The sequence below is a fragment of the Dendrobates tinctorius genome, unplaced genomic scaffold (genome assembly GCF_039654945.1).
Source record: "Dendrobates tinctorius isolate UK_male_01 unplaced genomic scaffold, ASM3965494v1 ptg000233l, whole genome shotgun sequence".
NCBI lineage: Eukaryota > Metazoa > Chordata > Amphibia > Anura > Dendrobatidae > Dendrobates > Dendrobates tinctorius.
The window spans coordinates 3,835,083-3,855,457 of NW_027361900.1; the positions used below are offsets into that span (position 1 = coordinate 3,835,083).

Consider the following 20,375-nt stretch of genomic DNA (forward strand, 5'->3'; position numbering starts at 1 on the left):
TATAGTTTGGATTTTTCTTTAAGCCTGAATCACTTTTCTGTCACCCATTATTGGGGATTGGCATATGTGTATACATTTATATTATATGCCTATATATGCATTTCATGTTGCCGCTTATTTTGTTGTTTTGCGCATTATCTTATACTGGCACTTAATTGGGCGCCATTTGCTCCTTTTTTTGATATTTGGATATGCTATAATATTGCGTGCTTATATGAATATATGGTTTGAATTATTGTGCCTCTCCGGTGCTCTCATATATGATTGGCTTTTTCTGTATTGGCGACGCTGGGGGCGGCGCCGCACTCTTAGGAGTGTGGCAGGATATGTTCCCTGCTAACCGGATGTGTGGCGCCGTTTGTTTTGATGGATGACACCGGAAGTGTGGCAGGATAGTTTCCCTGCTAACCGGAAGTGTGGCGCTGTTTGTTTGATGGACACCACCGGAAGTGGGGCATCCACCATCTTCCTCTCACCGGAAGTGGGGCGGCATCGGTTCTGGGAAATCTACTGAGGCGGTGTCTAGCGCGAATTATGACGCGCGCTCCTTATCTGAGTCGTCTTATGTGGTATGTCTGACACGCAAAACATGAGTGTGTATGGATAATTTGAAATACGCCATTTGTGTATGTGGTTTGTTACCGGAAGTGGGGCATCCACCATTTTGCGATTGCACCGGAAATGGGGCTTCATCCGCCCATTGGACATGGGTTTTTCCTTTCCAGTGATGTCATTGTGGGGCGTCTTTAGCGCTGGTTATGGCGCGCGCCCTGGGAGTTTTAAATCTTGCAATGGGGGATGACTGGTATGCGAGGTATGATCAAACATATATGTGTTAATTATCTAATTGTGGCAATATGTGTGCATTAACACAATGAGATATACTGTATATATACAGTGCCTACAAGTAGTATTCAACCCCCTGCAGATTTAGCAGGTTTGATAAGATGCAAATAGGTTAGAGCCTTCAAACTTCACACAAGAGCAGGATTTATTAACAGATGCATAAATCTTACAAACCAAAAAGTTATGTTGCTCAGTTAAATTTTAATAAATTTTAAACATAAAAGTGTGGGTCAATTATTATTCAACCCCTAGGTTTAATATTTTGTGGAATAACCCTTGTTTGCAATTACAGCTAATAATCGTCTTTTATAAGACCTTATCAGGCCGGCACAGGTCTCTGGAGTTATCTTGGCCCACTCCTCCATGCAGATCTTCAAGTTATCTAGGTTCTTTGGGTGTCTCATGTGGACTTTAATCTTGAGCTCCTTCCACAAGTTTTCAATTGGGTTAAGGTCAGGAGACTGACTAGGCCACTCCAACACCTTGATTTTTTCCCTCTTGAACTAGGCCTTGGTTTTCTTGGCTGTGTGCTTTGGGTCGTTGTCTTGTTGGAAGATGAAATGACGACCCATCTTAAGATCCTTGATGGAGGAGCGGAGGTTCTTGGCCAAAATCTCCAGGTAGGCCGTGCTATCCATCTTCCCATGGATGCGGACCAGATGGCCAGGCCCCTTGGCTGAGAAACAGCCCCACAGCATGATGCTGCCACCACCATGCTTGACTGTAGGGATGGTATTCTTGGGGTCGTATGCAGTGCCATCCAGTCTCCAAACGTCACGTGTGTGGTTGGCATCAAAGATCTCGATCTTGGTCTCATCAGACCAGAGAACCTTGAACCAGTCTGTCTCAGAGTCCTCCAAGTGATCATGAGCAAACTGTAGACGAGCCTTGACATGACGCTTTGAAAGTAAAGGTACTTTACGGGCTCGTCTGGAACGGAGACCATTGCGGTGGAGTACGTTACTTATGGTATTGACTGAAACCAATGTCCCCACTGCCATGAGATCTTCCCGGAGCTCCTTCCTTGTTGTCCTTGGGTTATCCTTGACTCTTCGGACAAGCCTGGCCTTGGCACGGGAGGAAACTTTCAAAGGCTGTCCAGGCCGTGGAAGGCTAACAGTAGTTCCATAAGCCTTCCACTTCCGGATGATGCTCCCAACAGTGGAGACAGGTAGGCCCAACTCCTTGGAAAGGGTTTTGTACCCCTTGCCAGCCTTGTGACCCTCCACGATCTTGTCTCTGATGGCCTTGGAATGCTCCTTTGTCTTTCCCATGTTGACCATGTATGAGTGCTGTTCACAAGTTTGGGGAGGGTCTTAAATAGTCAGAAAAGGCTGGAAAAAGAGCTAATTAATCCAAACATGTGAAGCTCATTGTTCTTTGTGCCTGAAATACTTCTTAATACTTTAGGGGAACCAAACAGAATTCTGGTGGTTTGAGGGGTTGAATAATAAATGACCCTCTGAATAAACTTTTCACAATGTAAAAAAAAATTAAACAAAGAAATAACATTCTTTTTTGCTGCAGTGCATTTCACACTTCCAGGCTGATCTACAGTCCAAATGTCACAATGCCAAGTTAATTCCGAATGTGTAAACCTGCTAAATCTGCAGGGGGTTGAATACTACTTGTAGGCACTGTATATATATATATATATGCCCTCTTCCTTCCACTCTCTGCAGACAGCAGATAGCATAGAGAGCGGGAGGATGTATTTCTCTTAGCTATAGCACTATGGCACTTTAAACAAGTTAGTCCCCTGAAGAGTTACTTGGATGAAACGCGTTGGGACGCTCCTTATAGGGAAAGTGCAGGGCATGTGCAATATAGGGCTAGCTGTGGACTGCCCTTGTAAGGGCAGGAGCCTGGGGATCAGTTAATGGTTAGCATGTAAGGGAATTGACAGGGTATTGTCTTCCCATCGCTACCTTCCTGTTGGTATACAGAGTATCCCTGGTGACTCCTGACCGTCTGCATAAACCGGTGAGATTGTTCCTTTTTTGAAATCTCGTTCCTTTTTTTGAAATCTCGTTTATGAAAGGCTATGAACCTGTGGTCTGGCCTTTAAAAAATATACATGTGTATACATGTGCAATTGGCTATAGCATTGTGCTACCTTTTCATTCATGCTGTATCCATTATATAGGTTGTTGTCTGTTTTATCAGTTACATTCTATATCCCTTTTGTGATGCGTTTGGGTGCTTGCAAATATCCTCTGAGGATCACCCATTTATCTTGCATCTTTTTTTACATTCACTTGTGGGTGACATTATTTTTGGTATTTTTTAATTAGACGGTTAGAGTGATCAATGAGTGGAACAGGCTGCCACGAGAGGTGGTGAGTTCTCCTTCAATAGAAGTCTTCAAACAGAGGCTGGACAGACATCTGACTGGGATGATTTAGCGAATCCTGCTTTGAGCAGGGGGTTGAACTAGATGGCCCAGGAGGTCCCTTCCAACTCTACGATTCTATGATTCTATGAAACCTCCGACCATAGACAAATGTCGGCTCTGCACAAAGCCCTGCTAGTGCGGACGTTTTTCTACCGTTGGCAGTCATGAAGCGGTTAAGTTAAGGGTACCATCATTTCTGTCCAGGCCTATTTCATGAGTTTAATTTTTTTCATTCTGTGGCAGCATGGCTGAAAAGCAATGTCTGACTTTCATTTGTTCATTGAAACCAGGGGAAGAGTCTTGAGGAGACCATTTGCATATTCCCAGTGCCTTCTGGGATAAGTGAAGAGTCTCCGCAAACTCAACGATCACTGGGTTTTGGCCGTTGCAGCTGAAAAGAGGAAATCGGAAAACCAGGGGAAGAGTCTTGAGGAGACCATTTGCATATTCCCAGTGCCTTCTGGGATAAGTGAAGAGTCTCCGCAAACTCAACGATCACTGGGTTTTGGCCGTTGCAGCTGAAAAAAGGAAATCGGAAAACCAGGGGAAGAGTCTTGAGGAGACCATTTGCATATTCCCAGTGCCTTCTGGGATAAGTGAAGAGTCTCCGCAAACTCAACGATCACTGGGTTTTGGCCGTTGCAGCTGAAAAGAGGAAATCGGAAAAACCGCGCGCCGAATTTTGGCTCATCTTTCATCGTTTTTAAGAAATCTCAATATGGAAGAGGCCAGGAGCCATTTGGTGAGCTGCATTTCTTGCTACATGTTCACAGATTTACCAGTGGAAAAGCCAAACTTCACATGCCACAAATGCAAGCTTGTGTCCCTGTTGGAGGAAAAGTTGCAAAATCTCGAAGAGAGGTTAGCTACGTTGAAGATCATTAAGGAAGGCGAAGAGTTCTTAGACAGAGCAGAATTATCTCTTCATGTTACAGAAAGAGAAGAAATTCGAAGTGCACCTGAATAAACAGAGGAATGGAGACATGTGACCCGGAGAAGCAGGAGGATCGGGAGGCAGTCAGCACCCATACTGCTCAGGAACCAGTACCAGGCTCTCACGCAGGAAAACGATGAAGAAATACATCAGGATAAGACTCTGCCAACAAACAGCAACCTTGTACGCCTTCAGAGTCCTCCTGGATGGAGAAAGAAAAATGTTGTGAAGAAGAAACGGAGAGTGGTGGTCATGGGGGATTCCCTGTTGAGAGGAACAGAGGCCGCTATCTGCAGACCGGATATAACTTCAAGAGAAATGTGCTGTCTTCCAGGTGCAAAAATTAAAGATGTGTCTGACAGGATATCCGGACTCTTCAGACCTACAGATGACTACCCATTCCTGCTACTACATGTGGGGACAAATGACACCGCAAGAAACGACCTGGAAACCATCTGCAGAGACTTTGAAGACTTAGGCAAGAAAGTGAAAGAACTGGGAGCGCAGGTGGTCTTCTCTTCCATCCTCCCAGTGGATGGCCATGGAACAAGGAGGTGGAATAAGATTCTGCAGGTGAACAACTGGCTACGTCGATGGTGCCGTCAGCAACAATTTGGATTTCTGGATCACGGAGTGAACTACTTATACGATGGACTACTTGCTAGAGATGGGGTGCACCTTACGAAGACTGGAAAGCAGGTATTTGGAAGTCGCCTTGCTACACTTGTAAGGAGAGCTTTAAACTAGAACAACATGGGAAGGGAAGCAAAAGACCAGAAAAAGCCATACACCTGACAAATGCTATTGAGAACTCTGCTATTAGAAGTGGAAAGGAAGAACAAAGACGAAAGAATCTAATTAATAAAAATATTGGAGAAAGAGAAACCAATCACAAACTAAAATGTTTCTATACTAATGCACAAAGCATGGGCAACAAACAAGGAGAATTGGAACTACTAACACAGGAAAAGAAATATGATGTCATTGGAATCACTGAAACTTGGTGGGACAATACACATGATTGGAATACAAGACTAGAAGGATACAACTTATTTGCAAGAAACAGACTTGATAAACGAGGAGGGGGTGTCGCATTGTATGTTAGAAACACGTATATCTGCACAGAGATTGAAGCTTCAGAGACTGGGAGTTCTGTGGAAACTGTTTGGGTAAGAATACATGGACAGAACAATGGAAAGGACACCATTGTAGGCATTTACTACAGGCCGCCTGTGCAAGCTGAAGATATGGATGAACTCTTCATGCATCAAATGGCCAAGTTCTCCAAAAAATATGACATAGTTGTCATGGGAGATTTCAACTATCCAGACATTTGTTGGGAATCTCTCTCAGGCAAAACTAACAGGTCAAGGAAATTCTTATCCTCTCTTGCTGACAACTTTATCTTCCAAAAGGTAGGGGAGAAAACAAGGGGAACTGCTACCTTGGATCTAATCCTTATAAACAGGGAGGAAATGGTTGAGGAGGTAAAAGTGGCTGGGACCCTAGGAGGTAGCGACCATGCTATTTTAGAATTTTGGATAACTAGAGGCGGAAGACCTGTGAAGACTCAGACGTCAAGGTTAGATTTCAGAAAGGCAGATTTTAAGGGATTCAGAAAGAGAATTGGAGGGATCCAATGGCTGGATATCCTTAAAGACAAAAATGTCCAGGAAGGATGGGAAATCTTGAAAAATGAAATTCTCAAAGCACGGTTGTTAACAATTCCGAAAAGAGGGAAGAATAGGAAGCATTTAAGGAAACCAGGATGGATGAACACAGAACTTAAGCACATGCTAAAAAGGAAGAAAAAAATGTTTATAAAATGGAAAGAGGGAGGCATATCTAAAGAAGAATATAATGCTGTCTGCAGAACCTGCAGGGCACAAATCAGATTAGCTAAAGCTGAAAATGAATTGAGGCTTGCAAGAGATGTCAAAAGCAATAATAAAGGATTTTGGGGATATGTCAAAAGTAAAAGAAAAGTCAAAGATGCTATAGGATTTTTACAGGATGAAAATTATGAAATGGTAAGACAGGATGTTGAGAAGGCTGATCTTTTAAATTCCTATTTTGCATCTGTTTTCTCTCAGAAAGGAAATGTAACATCAACTGTTATTCACTGTCCTATTAAGGGAATAGAAGAATCCAGGATATCTATAAACTGAAAGATAGTGAGGAAACACTTAGCTAACCTAAATGAATTCAAATCTCCAGGTCCAGATGAATTACACCCCAGAGTACTGAAGGAGATAGCAGAAGAAATTTTTGAACCCCTCTCCATAATCTTTGAAAATTATTGGAGAACAGGAGAAGTGCCAGAAGACTGGAGAAGAGCAAATGTTGTTTCTATCTTCAAAAAGGGGAAGAAGGTGGACCCAGGCAACTATAGGCCGGTGAGTCTGACTTCTATACCAGGAAAGATCTTTGAACAAATTATTAAACAACATGTATGTCAGTACCTGGATAAGAATGAAATGATTAAACAGAGTCAGCATGGGTTTGTAACTAATAAGTCATGTCAGACTAACTTAATTTCCTTCTATGACGGTATCACTGATTGGGTGGATCAAGGAAATGCTGTAGATATAGTATATCTAGACTTCAGCAAAGCATTGGACAAAGTCTCTCATACAATCCTTATTGAAAAAATGACTAAGTATGGAATGGACAAGGCAACTATTAGGTGGATTCATAACTGGCTTAGTGATCGGACCCAAAGAGTGGTCGTAAATGGCTGCACATCCAGTTGGAAGAATGTCTCAAGTGGGGTACCACAGGGCTCTGTCCTGGGCCCTGTATTGTTCAATATCTTTATCAACGATTTAGATGAAGGAATTGAGGGTAAACTGATTAAATTTGCTGATGACACAAAGCTAGGAGGGATAGCTAATACTAGAGAAGAGAGAGAGAGGATTCAAAAAGATTTAAATAAACTGGAGAAGTGGGCAGCAACTAACAGAATGGTTTTTAACAGGGAGAAATGCAAAGTACTACATCTGGGCAATAAAAATGAAAAAAGCATATATAGAATAGGAGGAATAGGGCTAAGTGACAGCACATGTGAAAAAGACTTGGGTATACTAATAGATCACAGACTGAATATGAGTCAACAGTGTGATGCAGCAGCAAAAAAGGCAAATGCAATTCTAGGATGTATTAACAGAAGCATACAGTCTAGATCACGTGAAGTCATTATTTCCCTCTACTCCTCTTTGGTCAGACCTCATCTGGAATATTATGTCCAGTTTTGGGCACCACATTTTAAAAAAGACATCAACAAACTGGAGCAAGTTCAGAAAAGAGCGACCAAAATGGTGACCGGTCTGCAAACCCTGTCTTATGAGGAAAGGTTGCAGGATTTGGGAATGTTTAGTTTGCAAAAGAGAAGACTGAGAGGAGACTTAATAGCTGTCTACAAATATCTAAAGGGCTGTCACATTGTAGAAGGATCAACTTTATTCTCATTTGCACAAGGAAAGACTAGAAGCAATGGGATGAAACTGAATGGGAGGAGACAAAGATTAGATATTAGAAAAAACTTTTTGACAGTTAGAGTGATCAATGAGTGGAACAGGCTGCCACGAGAAGTGGTGAGTTCTCCTTCAATGGAAGTCTTCAAACAGAGGCTGGACAGACATCTGACTGGGATGATTTAGCGAATCCTGCTTTGAGCAGGGGGTTGGACCAGATGGCCCAGGAGGTCCCTTCCAACTCTAAGATTCTATGATTCTATGATTTTCATAGATTTTTAATTTATTATTACTTTTGTAAGATTCAAGTTATTTCTGTGACCATTGTGGGTTTTTCTGTAATTAAATGAGGGGTACCAGCAATTTTGACCACGTGTGTAGGAGGAGTGAATATTTTGACTCCACCGCCACTTTCCGGAAATTAACACTTAGCGGATGTTGGAGAGTGAAAATTACACATTTGCCATTTTATTACCCAGCAAGACACACACCACAAATTAAGTGGGTTCTTCTCACTATAGTATTGCTAAATACAGGGATCCTAAATGTTGTTTGCGCACACTGCAAGACTCCGAAGTGAGAGCGGATTTTGCTGGATTAGTTTATAGAAACTCTGCTGCTTTTCAACAGCCTTTGAGCCACTAATAGTGTGGGAACCTCTGTTTTTCCATTGACAGATGATGGACCTGAGTGGGGACTTGTTTTTGTGAGATGAGAATTGGTATTATTTTCGCCTACATAACATTGATTGGTTTCTTTTTATTCGATATTTGGGAGGCAGAATGAACAAACAATTGAACACCGCACACTACTGGTTCATCCAACAAGGTTTTCTATTAGACTGTGAACTGTCATTGTCTTGGTAAATATTTAAAGCTTTTACATAGCTTGCCATTTTTATGGACAGTTTAAGTAGAAATGTTCAAAAATATAAAACTCAATATTTTATTAAATTTTTTTTTTTTTTTATCTTAGCAGATGACTGTCCCAGGAGATCAGAGGGACAGCTGACATCTTCAATTTTTAAATCTGATGATTTTGAGATCCTACAAGATACAACTGAAGTGAATGCCATTACTCCAGATATATCATCATCCATTCACAGCAAAGATCTGTCATCTGATCCTATGAAACAGGTCCCATCTTCTGATTTATTACTGACTACTAAGGAAAATCAAAGTCGCAAAAGAGGCAATAAAAAACAAACTGCTCCTAAAGCAAAGAAGTCATTTTCATGTTCAGAATGTGGGAAATGTTTTACATGGAAATCACATTTTATTACTCACCAGAGAATTCACACAGGAGCAAAACCTTTTTACTGTTCAGAATGTGGGAAAAATTTTGCACATAAATCAAGTTTTGTTACCCACCAGAGAATTCACACAGGGGAGAAGCCTTTTTCCTGTTCAGAATGTGGGAAATATTTTGCACATAAATCAAGTTTTGTTACCCACCAGAGAATTCACACAGGGGAGAAGCCTTTTTACTGTTCAGAATGTGGGAAATATTTTGCACAAAAATCAAAGTTTGTTATCCACCAGAGAAATCACACAGGGGAGAAGCCTTTTTCCTGTTCAGAATGTGGGAAATGTTTTAATCAGAAATCGGTTCTTGATAGACACCAGAGAACTCACACAGGGGAGAAGCCCTTTTCCTTTTCCTGTTCAGAATGTGGGAAATGTTTTGAACATAAATCACATTTTGTTAGACACCAGAGAGCTCACACAGGGGAGAAGCCTTTTACTTGTTCAGAATGTGGGAAATGTTTTAACAATAAATCCGATTGTGTTAATCACCAGAGAATCCACACAGGGGAGAAGCCATTTTCCTGTTCAGAATGTGGGAAACGTTTTAACACTAAATCAGATTGTGTTAAGCACCGGAGAATCCACACAGGGGAGAAGCCTTTTTCATGTTTAGAGTGTGGGAAATGTTTTGGACGGAAATCACATTTTCTTTCCCACAAGAGGACTCACACAGGGGAGAAGCCTTTCTCATGTTCAGAATGTGGGAAATGTTTTAGGAATAAATCAGATTGTGTTATGCACCAGAGAATGCACACAGGAGAGAAACCCTTTTCTTGTTCAGAATGTGGGAAATGTTTTAACACTAAATCAGATTGTGTTAAGCACCAGAGAACTCATACAGGGGAGAAGCCTTCTTCCAGTTCAGAATGTGGGAAATATTTTAACCAGAAAGCGCTTCTTGATCGCCATCAGAGCAGTCACACAGAGGAGAAGCCATTTTCATTTTCTTAATGTGGGAAATATTTTACTTGGAAATCAACTGTTAATAAACATCAGAGATGTCACATAGCGGAGTATACTTTTATATGTTCATAATGTTGGAATAATTTTAACCAAAATTGCACCTTCTTAAATGGGTTGTCTCTTGTTATTCCTCATGTTTGCTGATGAAAGGAAAAAGCTAAACCTTATTAATTGCAAATGTTAAACTATACCCATAATTCACCCCCTGAAGGTTAGTTGGAAAGTCACTAATAGAAAAAACATGTACCCCACATCTCAGTATATAGGGTGAGGTGACGTATACACACTCACTCTCCAAGCCTCTCATTTCTACGGGTTTCATCGTCCTCACCAAAGATGACTCATTAGGATTTGGTGCAGATACAATCTTTTGGTCATCCTTTATTGCATTTCAATGCAATGTTGTGGCGACCAAAAAAAAGTAATTCTGGCGTTTTGACCTTTTTTCTCGTTACGCCATTTAGCGATCGGGTTAATTTTTTTTATATTGATAGATTGGGCAATTCTGAACGCCGCTGTAACAAATATGTGTATGTTTGATTTTTTATTGTTTTATTTTGAAAGGGGCGAAAGGCGGGTGATTTGAACTTTTATTTTTTTTTATATTTTTAAAAACATTTCTTTTTTTACTTTTGGCATTGTGAAGACATACAGCATTGTATCTTAATTAACCAGACGACTATTTTTTAGCAACGAAGAATAATAGAATGTTATCTGTATGTTGGCTTTCAAATTTAAGTGTTGATTTCTAGTTGGTCAAGAAAACACTTTTGCTTGTGTAAGCCGGTAATATTGACTTTTATTGTGCGCTTATCCTTGATCACTAGTGATGATTGCTGATATGCTAATTATACATTGTGTTATGGCGCCAGTTTGTTGACTTCTAAAGCAGAGAGGGAAAAACTATGCAAATAATTTAAATAATCAAGTAATGCTATAATAATCTCCTCTCCATTCTTACACTTTATGTAAATACTGAATGAGGGACACTTGTTAAGTCTAAAAATAGGTTACATGCCTCTGTATAAAGAGACTGAGAGAAACAGTCAGAGAGATTCTGCCAAGACATCTATAGATCCAAAGGACAAGAGACAGGGCTGCAGCCACAACATCATCACGAGGGACACGGATCTATCATTCTATAGAAAACAACCTAGGGGTTTTCAGCCTTGGTTGGAAGAATACAGTTCTGCTCCATTGACCATCACTGAACCATGGATACATTTGCAGAAGCCAGATTGTGATCTTTGGATCAACTGGCCTTGTACCTTGTATGGACTCAATGGACTGTCATGTTCCTACACTTATTGTTACCTCCTCTCTGTGTGCAGGCCACCATCTTGCTCTCACCGGAAGTGGGGCGGCATCGGTTCTGGGAAATCTACTGAGGCGGTGTCTAGCGCGAATTATGACGCGCGCTCCTTATCTGAGTCGTCTTATGTGGTATGTCTGACACGCAAAACATGAGTGTGTATGGATAATTTGAAATACGCCATTTGTGTATGTGGTTTGTTACCGGAAGTGGGGCATCCACCATTTTGCGATTGCACCGGAAATGGGGCTTCATCCGCCCATTGGACATGGGTTTTTCCTTTCCAGTGATGTCATTGTGGGGTGTCTTTAGCGCTGGTTATGGCGCGCGCCCTGGGAGTTTTAAATCTTGCAATGGGGGATGACTGGTATGCGAGGTATGATCAAACATATATGTGTTAATTATCTAATTGTGGCAATATGTGTGCATTAACACAATGAGATATACTGTATATATATATATATATATATATTTATATATATATATATACATGCCCTCTTCCTTCCACTCTCTTCAGACAGCAGATAGCATAGAGAGCGGGAGGATGTATTTCTCTTAGCTATAGCACTATGGCACTTTAAATAAGTTAGTCCCCTGAAGAGTTACTTGGATGAAACGCGTTGGGACGCTCCTTATAGGGAAAGTGCAGGGCATGTGCAATATAGGGCTAGCTGTGGACTGCCCTTGTAAGGGCAGGAGCCTGGGGATCAGTTAATGGTTAGCATGTAAGGGAATTGACAGGGTATTGTCTTCCCATCGCTACCTTCCTGTTGGTATACAGAGTATCCCTGGTGACTCCTGACCGTCTGCATAAACCGGTGAGATTGTTCCTTTTTTGAAATCTCGTTACTTTTTTGAAGTATCGTTTATGAAAGGCTATGAACCTGTGGTCTGGCCTTTAAAAAATATACATGTGTATACATGTGCAATTGGCTATAGCATTGTGCTACCTTTTCATTCATGCTGTATCCATTATATAGGTTGTTGTCTGTTTTATCAGTTACATTCTATATCCCTTTTGTGATGCGTTTGGGTGCTTGCAAATATCCTCTGAGGATCACCCATTTATCTTGCATCTTTTTTTACATTCACTTGTGGGTGACATTATTTTTGGTATTTTTTAATTAGACGGTTAGAGTGATCAATGAGTGGAACAGGCTGCCACGAGAGGTGGTGAGTTCTCCTTCAATAGAAGTCTTCAAACAGAGGCTGGACAGACATCTGACTGGGATGATTTAGCGAATCCTGCTTTGAGCAGGGGGTTGAACTAGATGGCCCAGGAGGTCCCTTCCAAACTCTACCATTCTATGATTCTATGAAACCGCCGACCATAGACAAATATCGGCTCTGCACAAAGCCCTGCTAGTGCTGACGTTTTTCTACTGTTGGCAGTCATGAAGCGGTTAAGTTAAGGATACCATCATTTCTGTCCAGGCCTATTTCATGAGTTTAATTTTTTTCATTCTGTGGAAGCATGGCTGAAAAGCAATGTCTGACTTTCATTTGTTCATTTTCATAGATTTTTGATTTATTATTACTTTTGTAAGATTCAAGTTATTTCTGTGACCATTGTGGGTTTTTCTGTAATTAAATGAGGGGTACCAACAATTTTGACCACGTGTGTAGGAGGAATATTTTGACTCCACAGCCACTTTACGGAAATGAACACTTAGTGGATGTTGGAGAGTGAAAATTACACATTTGCCATTTTATTACCCAGCACATAGTGCCCAGATTGGGCTCCAGGAGACACACACCGCAAATTAAGTGGGTTCTTCTCACTATAATATTGCTAAATACAGGGATCCTAAATGTTGTTTGCGCACACTGCAAGACTCCGAAGTGAGAGCAGATTTTGCTGGATTGGTTTATAGAAAACTTGTTGCTTTTCAGCAGCCTTTGAGCCACTAATAGTGCGGGAACCTCTGTTTTACCATTGACAGATGATGGACCTGAGTGGGGACTTGTTTTTTGTGAGATGAGAATTGGTATTATTTTCACCTACATAACATTGATTGGTTTCTTTTTATTCGATATTTGGGAGGCAGAATGAACAAACAGTTGAACACCTCACACTACTGGCTCATCCAACAAGGTTTTCTATTACACTGTGAACTGTCATTGTCTTGGCAAATAATTAAAGTTTTTTACATAAACTGTCTGTAAAAATGGCAAGCTAAGTAGAAATGTTCAAAAATATAAAACTCAAGGATATTTTATTAGAAAATAATAATTGTTTTTTATCTTAGCAGATGACTGTCCCAGGAGATCAGAGGGACAGCTGACATCTTCAATTTTCAAATCTGATGATCTTGAGATCCTACAAGATACAACTGAAGTGATTGCTGTTACTCCAGATATATCATCATCCATTCACAGGAAAGATCTCTTATCTGATCCTATGAAACACGTCCCATCTTCTGATTCATTACTGACTACTAAGGAAAATCAAAGTCACAAAACAGGCATTAAAAAACAAACTGCTCCTAAAGCAAAGAAGTCATTTTCATGTTCAGAATGTGGGAAATGTTTTACATGGAAATCACATTTTGTTAGGCACCAAAGAACTCACACAGGGGAGAAGCCTTTTTCATGTTCAGAATGTGGGAAATGTTTTAACCATAAAGGGCACCTTGTTATACACCAAAGAACTCACACAGGAAACAAGCTTTTTTCTTGTTCAGAATGTGGGAAACGTTTTGCACATAAATCATATTTTGTGAACCATCATAGAACTCGCACAGGGGAGAATCCTTTTTTATGTTCAGACTGTGAGAAATGTTTTAACCATAAAGGGAATCTTGAGCAACACCAAGGAAATCACACAGAGGAGAAGCCTTTTTTATGTTCAGAATGTGGGAAATGTTTTAACCAGAAATCACATTTGGTTAAGCACCAGAGAACTCACACAGGGGAGAAGCCTTTTTCATGTTCAGAATGTGGGAAATGTTTTAACTATAAAGGGAATCTTGAGCAACACCAAAGAATTCACACAGGGGAGAAGCCTTTTTTGTGTTCAGTATGTGGGAAATGTTTTATCCGGAAAGTGCTTCTTGTTACACACCAGAGAACTCACACAGGGGAGAAGCCTTTTTCATGTTCAGAATGTGGGAAATATTTTAACCGGAAAGTGCTTCTTGTTAGACATCAGAGCAGTCACATAGAGGAGAAGCCTTTTTCATTTTCTTAATGTGGGAAATATTTTACTTGGAAATCAATTGTTAATAAACATCAGAGACGTCACATAGGGGAGAAGCCTTTTTATATTCATAATGTTGGAATAGTTTTAACCAAAACTGAATCTTCTTAAATGGGTTGTTTCTTGTCATTCCTCATGTTTGCTGACAAAAGGATAAAACTAAACTTTATTAATTCCAAATGTAAAACTACACCCATAATTCACCCCCTGAAAGTTATTCAGTAGGTGACTAAGAGAAAAAATATGTACCCCACAGTTCAGTGTATAGGGTGAGGTGACGTATACACACTCACTCTCCAAGCCTCTCATCTCTGAGGGTTTCATCGTCCTCACCAAAGGCGACTCATCAGGAGACTCTTTAATATTGAACTATATTCAAGCGAGACTAGACAAAAAAACCCTGAAACTATATACTGTGTAAGTTTATAAGCCACTCCAGTGTCAGGAATAGATAGTATGTGACAATACAGTATAATTCTTGTGTTTTTCTCCTATAGGGACTGCCCTAGTTTGGTAATGTAACTGCTGTTAATTAGTAGTGCAGACAAATTGTCCTAGACTAAACTCAGTCTTCAGACGGCCCAATATGTACCACTCAGGGAAAACTTACCTGCTCCAAAGATCATTAGCAGCTTCTAACTAATGGCCATGCTGCAGTCTGTCAGGGAATGAGTGCAATATCGGTATAAAGACTAGGGATATGTGCAATCATAATGTTTGGGAGATCTGTGCCATTATTTAGTGTGAATATGGAAATTATCTCTGAAAGGTAAGTGTTCCCTGAGCGGTATATACGGGATTATCACATACTATCTATTCCTGACACTGGAGGGGCTTATAAACTTACACAGTATATAGTCTGAGGTTGCCCAATATGGGGCTAGTTTTCTGACTGTTTCGGATAACATGATACATGATTTTAGGGTTTTCTTCGTCTAGTCCCACGTGAATATAGGTCAATATTAAATAGTCTCCTGATGAATGAATGAATCCAGTGAATATTCATGCCAGCAGGAAGCCGGTGGCTGACACTGCGCGCTACTGAAGAGCAATGAATACTCACTGCTCTCTGTGCGCACAGTCCCGGTGAGTACTCCGGCAGCTGCGCTCTGCTTGAGAACAACACATGACGTCCCTGCCATGTGCTGCTTACAAGCATAAAGCAGTTGCTGGCATTGGAGCAGACGCTGTGAGGGAGCGCAAGGATAGGTAAGTGTAATGGTTTTTTTAAATGTCTTCTGATGGGGCCATGCATACAAGGATGGGGGTGGTGGCCAATTATAAGTATTGGGCCCTGCATACCAGGACCGCAATGGGGCCCTGCATATCAGGATAGGGATGGGGCCATGCATAATAGTATAGGGATGAAGGCGATAATTACTGCCAGGATAGGAATGAGGAGCCATGCATACCAGGGTAGGGATGAGGGGGCCATGCATACCAGGATAAGGGATGAGGGGGCCATGCATACCACAGTAGGGATGAGAGATCCATGCATGCCAGGGTAGGGATGAGGGATCCATGCATACCAGGATAGTGATGAAGGGGCATGCATGCCAGGATAGGGATGAGGGATCCATGCATACCAGGGTAGGGATGAAGGGGCCATGCATGCCAGGATAGGGATGAGGGATCCATGCCAGGATAGGGATGAGGGATCCATGCATGCCAGGATAGGGATGAGGGGGGGCATGCATGCCAGGGTAGGGATGAGAGATCCATGCATGCCAGGGTAGGGATGAGGGATCCATGCATACCAGGATAGTGATGAGGGGGCATGCATGCCAGGATAGGGATGAGGGATCCATGCATACCAGGGTAGGGATGAAGGGGCCATGCATGCCAGGATAGGGATGAGGGATCCATGCATGCCAGGATAGGGATGAGGGGGGGCATGTATACCAGGGTAGGGATGAGGGATCCATGCATGCCAGGATAGGGATGAGGGATCCATGCATACCAGGATAGGGATGGGGGGGGCATGTATACCAGGGTAGGGAAGAGGGGACCGTATATACCATGATAGGGGATATTAAGTAAAGAATTTGCTACAATTTTTACCTAATTTCCTCCTCTAAAACCTAGGTGCATCCTATAGTCCAAAAAATACAGTATATATATTTTTTTTTCTCAGCTCATTCCTCATGTTTGGCCTCATTAAAATAAAACACACATACTCCACTGGCGTGCCAGTGGCTGACACTGCGTGCTACTGAAGAGCAATGAATACTTACTGCTCTCTGCAATGAACAGTCCCGGTGAGTACTCCGGCAGCTGTGCTCTGCTTGTGAGCAACGCATAACGTCCCTGCCATGTGCTGCTTACAAGCATAAAGCAGTTGCTGGCACCGGAGCAGACACTGTGAGGGAGCACAGGATAGGTAAGTGTAATTTTTTTTTTTTTTTTTATGTTTTCTGATGGGGCCATGCATACCAGGATGGGGGTGGTGGCCAATTATAAGGATTAGGCCATGCATGCCAGAACCGAGATGGGTGCCAATCATACCAGAATAGGGATGGGGGCCCTGCGTACCAGGACGAGATGAGGGCCCTGTATACCAGGATAGGGATGGGGCGATGCATACTAGTATAGGATGAGGGTGATAATTCCAGCCAGGATAGGAATGAGAGGGCCATGCATGCCAGGGTAGGGATGAGGGGGCAATGCATACCAGGGTAGGGATGAGGGGGCCATGCATGCCAGGGTAGGGATGAGGGGGCCATGCATGCCAGGGTACGGGATATTAAGTACAGAATTTACTACATTTTTTGCTTCAATTTTTTTCCTAATTTCCTCCTCTAAAACCTAGGTGCGTCCTATAGTCCCAAAAATACGGTATATATATCTTTTTTTCTCAGTGAGCTCAGTCCTCATGTTTGGCCTCATTAAAATAAAACCACTCATACTCCACTTCAGTGATGTCGAGACTCACTGTCCCGGGGCTTATGTGAGGTTGTTACATCACACGAGCCCGGCACCCAATCAGCGGCAGTATTCTGACTCTTCCTGCTGGCTGTGAATCCCAAGGGTTCTAACTATCAGCTTCTTAGATAATTGTATAACTCGTACTCACACCACCAGGCGTTTTCAGGTAGTTTTAACTCCACCGGCAATGCAACTGCAGAAAGACCAAGAATACCTCTTTGTGGCGTTTTGACTTTTTTTTCTCATTACGCCGTTTAGCAATCAGGTTAATTTTTTTTTATATTGATAGATCAAGAAATTCTGAACGCGGTGATACCAAATATGTGCATGTTTTTTTTAATTGTTTTATTTTGAGTGGGGCGAAAGGGGGGTAATTTGAACTTTTATATTTTTTTATTATTTTTAAAAACATTTTTTACTTTTGGGATTGTGAAGACATACAGCATTGTATCTTAATTAACCAGACGACTATTTTTAGCAAACGAAGAACAATAGAAAGTTATCTGTATGTTGGCTTTAAATTTAAGTGTTGATTTCTGGTTGGTCAAGAAAACAGACTTTTGTTTGTGTAAGCCGGTAATATTGGCTTTATTGTGCGCTTATCCTTGATCACTAGTGATGTTTGCTGATATGCTAATTATGCATTGTGTTATGGAGCCAGTTTGATGACTTCTAAAGCAGAGAGGGAAAAACTAAGTAATGCTATAATAATCTCATTTCCATTCTTACCCTTTATGTAAATACTGAATGAGGGACACTTGTTAAGTCTAAAAATAGGTTACAGGCCTCTGTATAAAGAGACTGAGAGAGAAACAGCCAGAGAGATTCTGCCAAGACATCCATACATCTCAAAAGGACCAGAGACAGGACAGCAGCCTTTTTAGATCATGGCACCATTACGAGGGACACTGATCTATGATTCTACAGGAAACAACCTAGGGGTTTTCAGCCTCGGCTGGAAGAATACAGATCTGCTCCATTGACCATTGCTAAACCATAGATACGTTTGGAGAAGCCAGGTTGTGATCCTGAGATCAACTGGTCTTGCATGGACTGTCGTCTTCTTACGCTTATCATTACCTCCTCTATGTGCATGCCATAGGTGCGGTAGTGACCCTGGAAGATCTGAAGTCACAGCTGCTATTATCCCGGTGGGTCAGTGGAAGGGTGAGACTCTGTAATGTGCCCCATCTTGGGTACTGTGCTGGGACTGTTCTATGTGTTATCTGCCTGTTTTGTGGCTCAGTAAAGCATTGCCACACTGTGTTACCCTCACCCTGTGTTGCCTGAGTAGCATTTTGCCCATGTTAAAAGGAGAGCGGGAGTTTGGCCGGACGATCCCTGGTCCATGCATTTTCGGCTAGCGGGCAGCGCTCATAGAAATAGACTTCTGCTGGAGACCTCTAGTTGTCATGCTAACCCATCAGTGACCCACAATCATGTGATGGGGTCACTGAAGGGCGGGATTTCGGCACGCTTGCTGGCATGTGCCAGAAAAGATGTGGGCTCAGCACTGGCGGCACATCAAAGGGAGGGAGTCTGACATCGGCATACATTTACACCTGATGTCAGAAAGGGGTTAAAGAGGGTTATTTTTACAGAGACAGAAGTAATCAATCATGTATACATACAAATAATTACAGAAATACACAGCTTATAATGTTAAATAGTATAGAGTTAAGACAACAAAATATAATTTGTGTAAATCATGTGTAGATATAAAAATTCAGGCAAATGTCAAATGTAGCGCCATCTAGTGGCTATGTGCAAAAGTGCCATCATAGAGTAAATTGTATCCTAAGAGAGCGTCACTATCGAGGTGGAAATGAAATGAAAGGGAAGGTGCCGTGATTTTTGATAATTTATTGTAAAAATGAAAATTATCTAAAAAGATGTTTTCATCTAAGCTTGACTCTGTTATGTTTATGTTTTTTTACTGTTTTAGTGCAGCCACTGGGCGCTGCCATTTTACCTTGCAGGTCTGTAATGGCTGCTGAACGACACTTTCCATCCTCAAATACGGCAGTCCCTGGGCATAGGAGACAGCGATCGGATGCTGACCCTATCTCTAACATTGCAGCCGCATCAGCTGTGAACTGGGTACGCCTCTGTGGGCTGCTCAATTCACAGCTGTAGTTGTGGCCAGATGCCATTTTATTAGAGACCAGCGCTATCCCCTGAGCTCCATTTACACTCTATCACAAGCCCTATTATGCCGGATGCTGTACTGTTCACTGCCAGCATAATAGGTCTTGGATGGTCACGTTGCACTTACCGTAAGAGCTGCAGGAGATCAGGAAAGGATACCGGACGAGCTCCTGGAATCCTGACGAGCTGCTGCCTGCTGTAGACCCGACAAACTGCTGCCTGCTGTAGACCCGACGAGCTGCTGCCTGCTGTAGACCCGACGAGCTGCTGCCTGCTGTAGACCCGACGAGCTGCTGACCGCTGTAGACCCGACGACCTGCTGACCGCTGTAGACCCGACGACCTGCTGCCTGCTGTAGACCCTACAAGCTGCTGCCTGCTGTAGACTCGACAAGCTGCTGCCTGCTGTAGACCCGACGACCTGCTGCCTGCTGTAGACCCGACAAGCTGCTGCCTGCTGTAGACCCGACGACCTGCTGCCTGCTGTAGACCCGACGACCTGCTGCCTGCTGTAGACCCGACGAGCTGCTGGAGACAAGATGACCTGCTGTATACCAGGTGTGCTGCAGCAGCGACAGGAGTGGGGTGGTGACATCATCCATTGGTAACTATCAGGGCTGAAGAGGTGAAGGGCCAGGAATACTGCTTTTTGTACAGAGGCAAAAATATGAGAGGTGGTTGATGGTATATGTCAGGGGGGAAGTAGCATATGGAGGTTGTGCATGACATACAGGGGTGAGGTGGCATATGGAGGTTGTGCGTGGCATATACAGGTGTGAGCTGGCATATGGAGGTTGTGTGTGGCATATACAGGGGGAGCTGGCATATGGAGGTTGTGCATGGCATATACAGGGGGAGCTGGCATATGGAGGTT

At 42.3% G+C, this 20,375-nt stretch overlaps 1 protein-coding gene across 1 annotated transcript; it reads left to right on the plus strand.

Annotated features, from left to right (window-relative positions):
* The first annotated feature begins 798 nt into the window (after window positions 1–798).
* On the plus strand, window positions 799–14,473 carry LOC141060275 (uncharacterized). The gene is made up of 3 exons (XM_073556494.1): window positions 799–814; window positions 8,624–9,903; window positions 13,488–14,473. The coding sequence occupies exons 1-3, from the start codon at window positions 799–801 to the stop codon at window positions 14,418–14,420; spliced, it is 2,229 nt and encodes a 742-aa protein (XP_073412595.1). The 3' UTR covers window positions 14,421–14,473.
* The last annotated feature ends 5,902 nt before the right edge of the window (window positions 14,474–20,375 follow it).

Coding starts and splice junctions, on each gene's coding strand:
- LOC141060275 (XM_073556494.1), top strand. Junction 9,904..13,487: donor AGAAGCCATTTTCATTTTCT/TAATGTGGGAAA, acceptor TTAGCAGATGAC/TGTCCCAGGAGATCAGAGGG.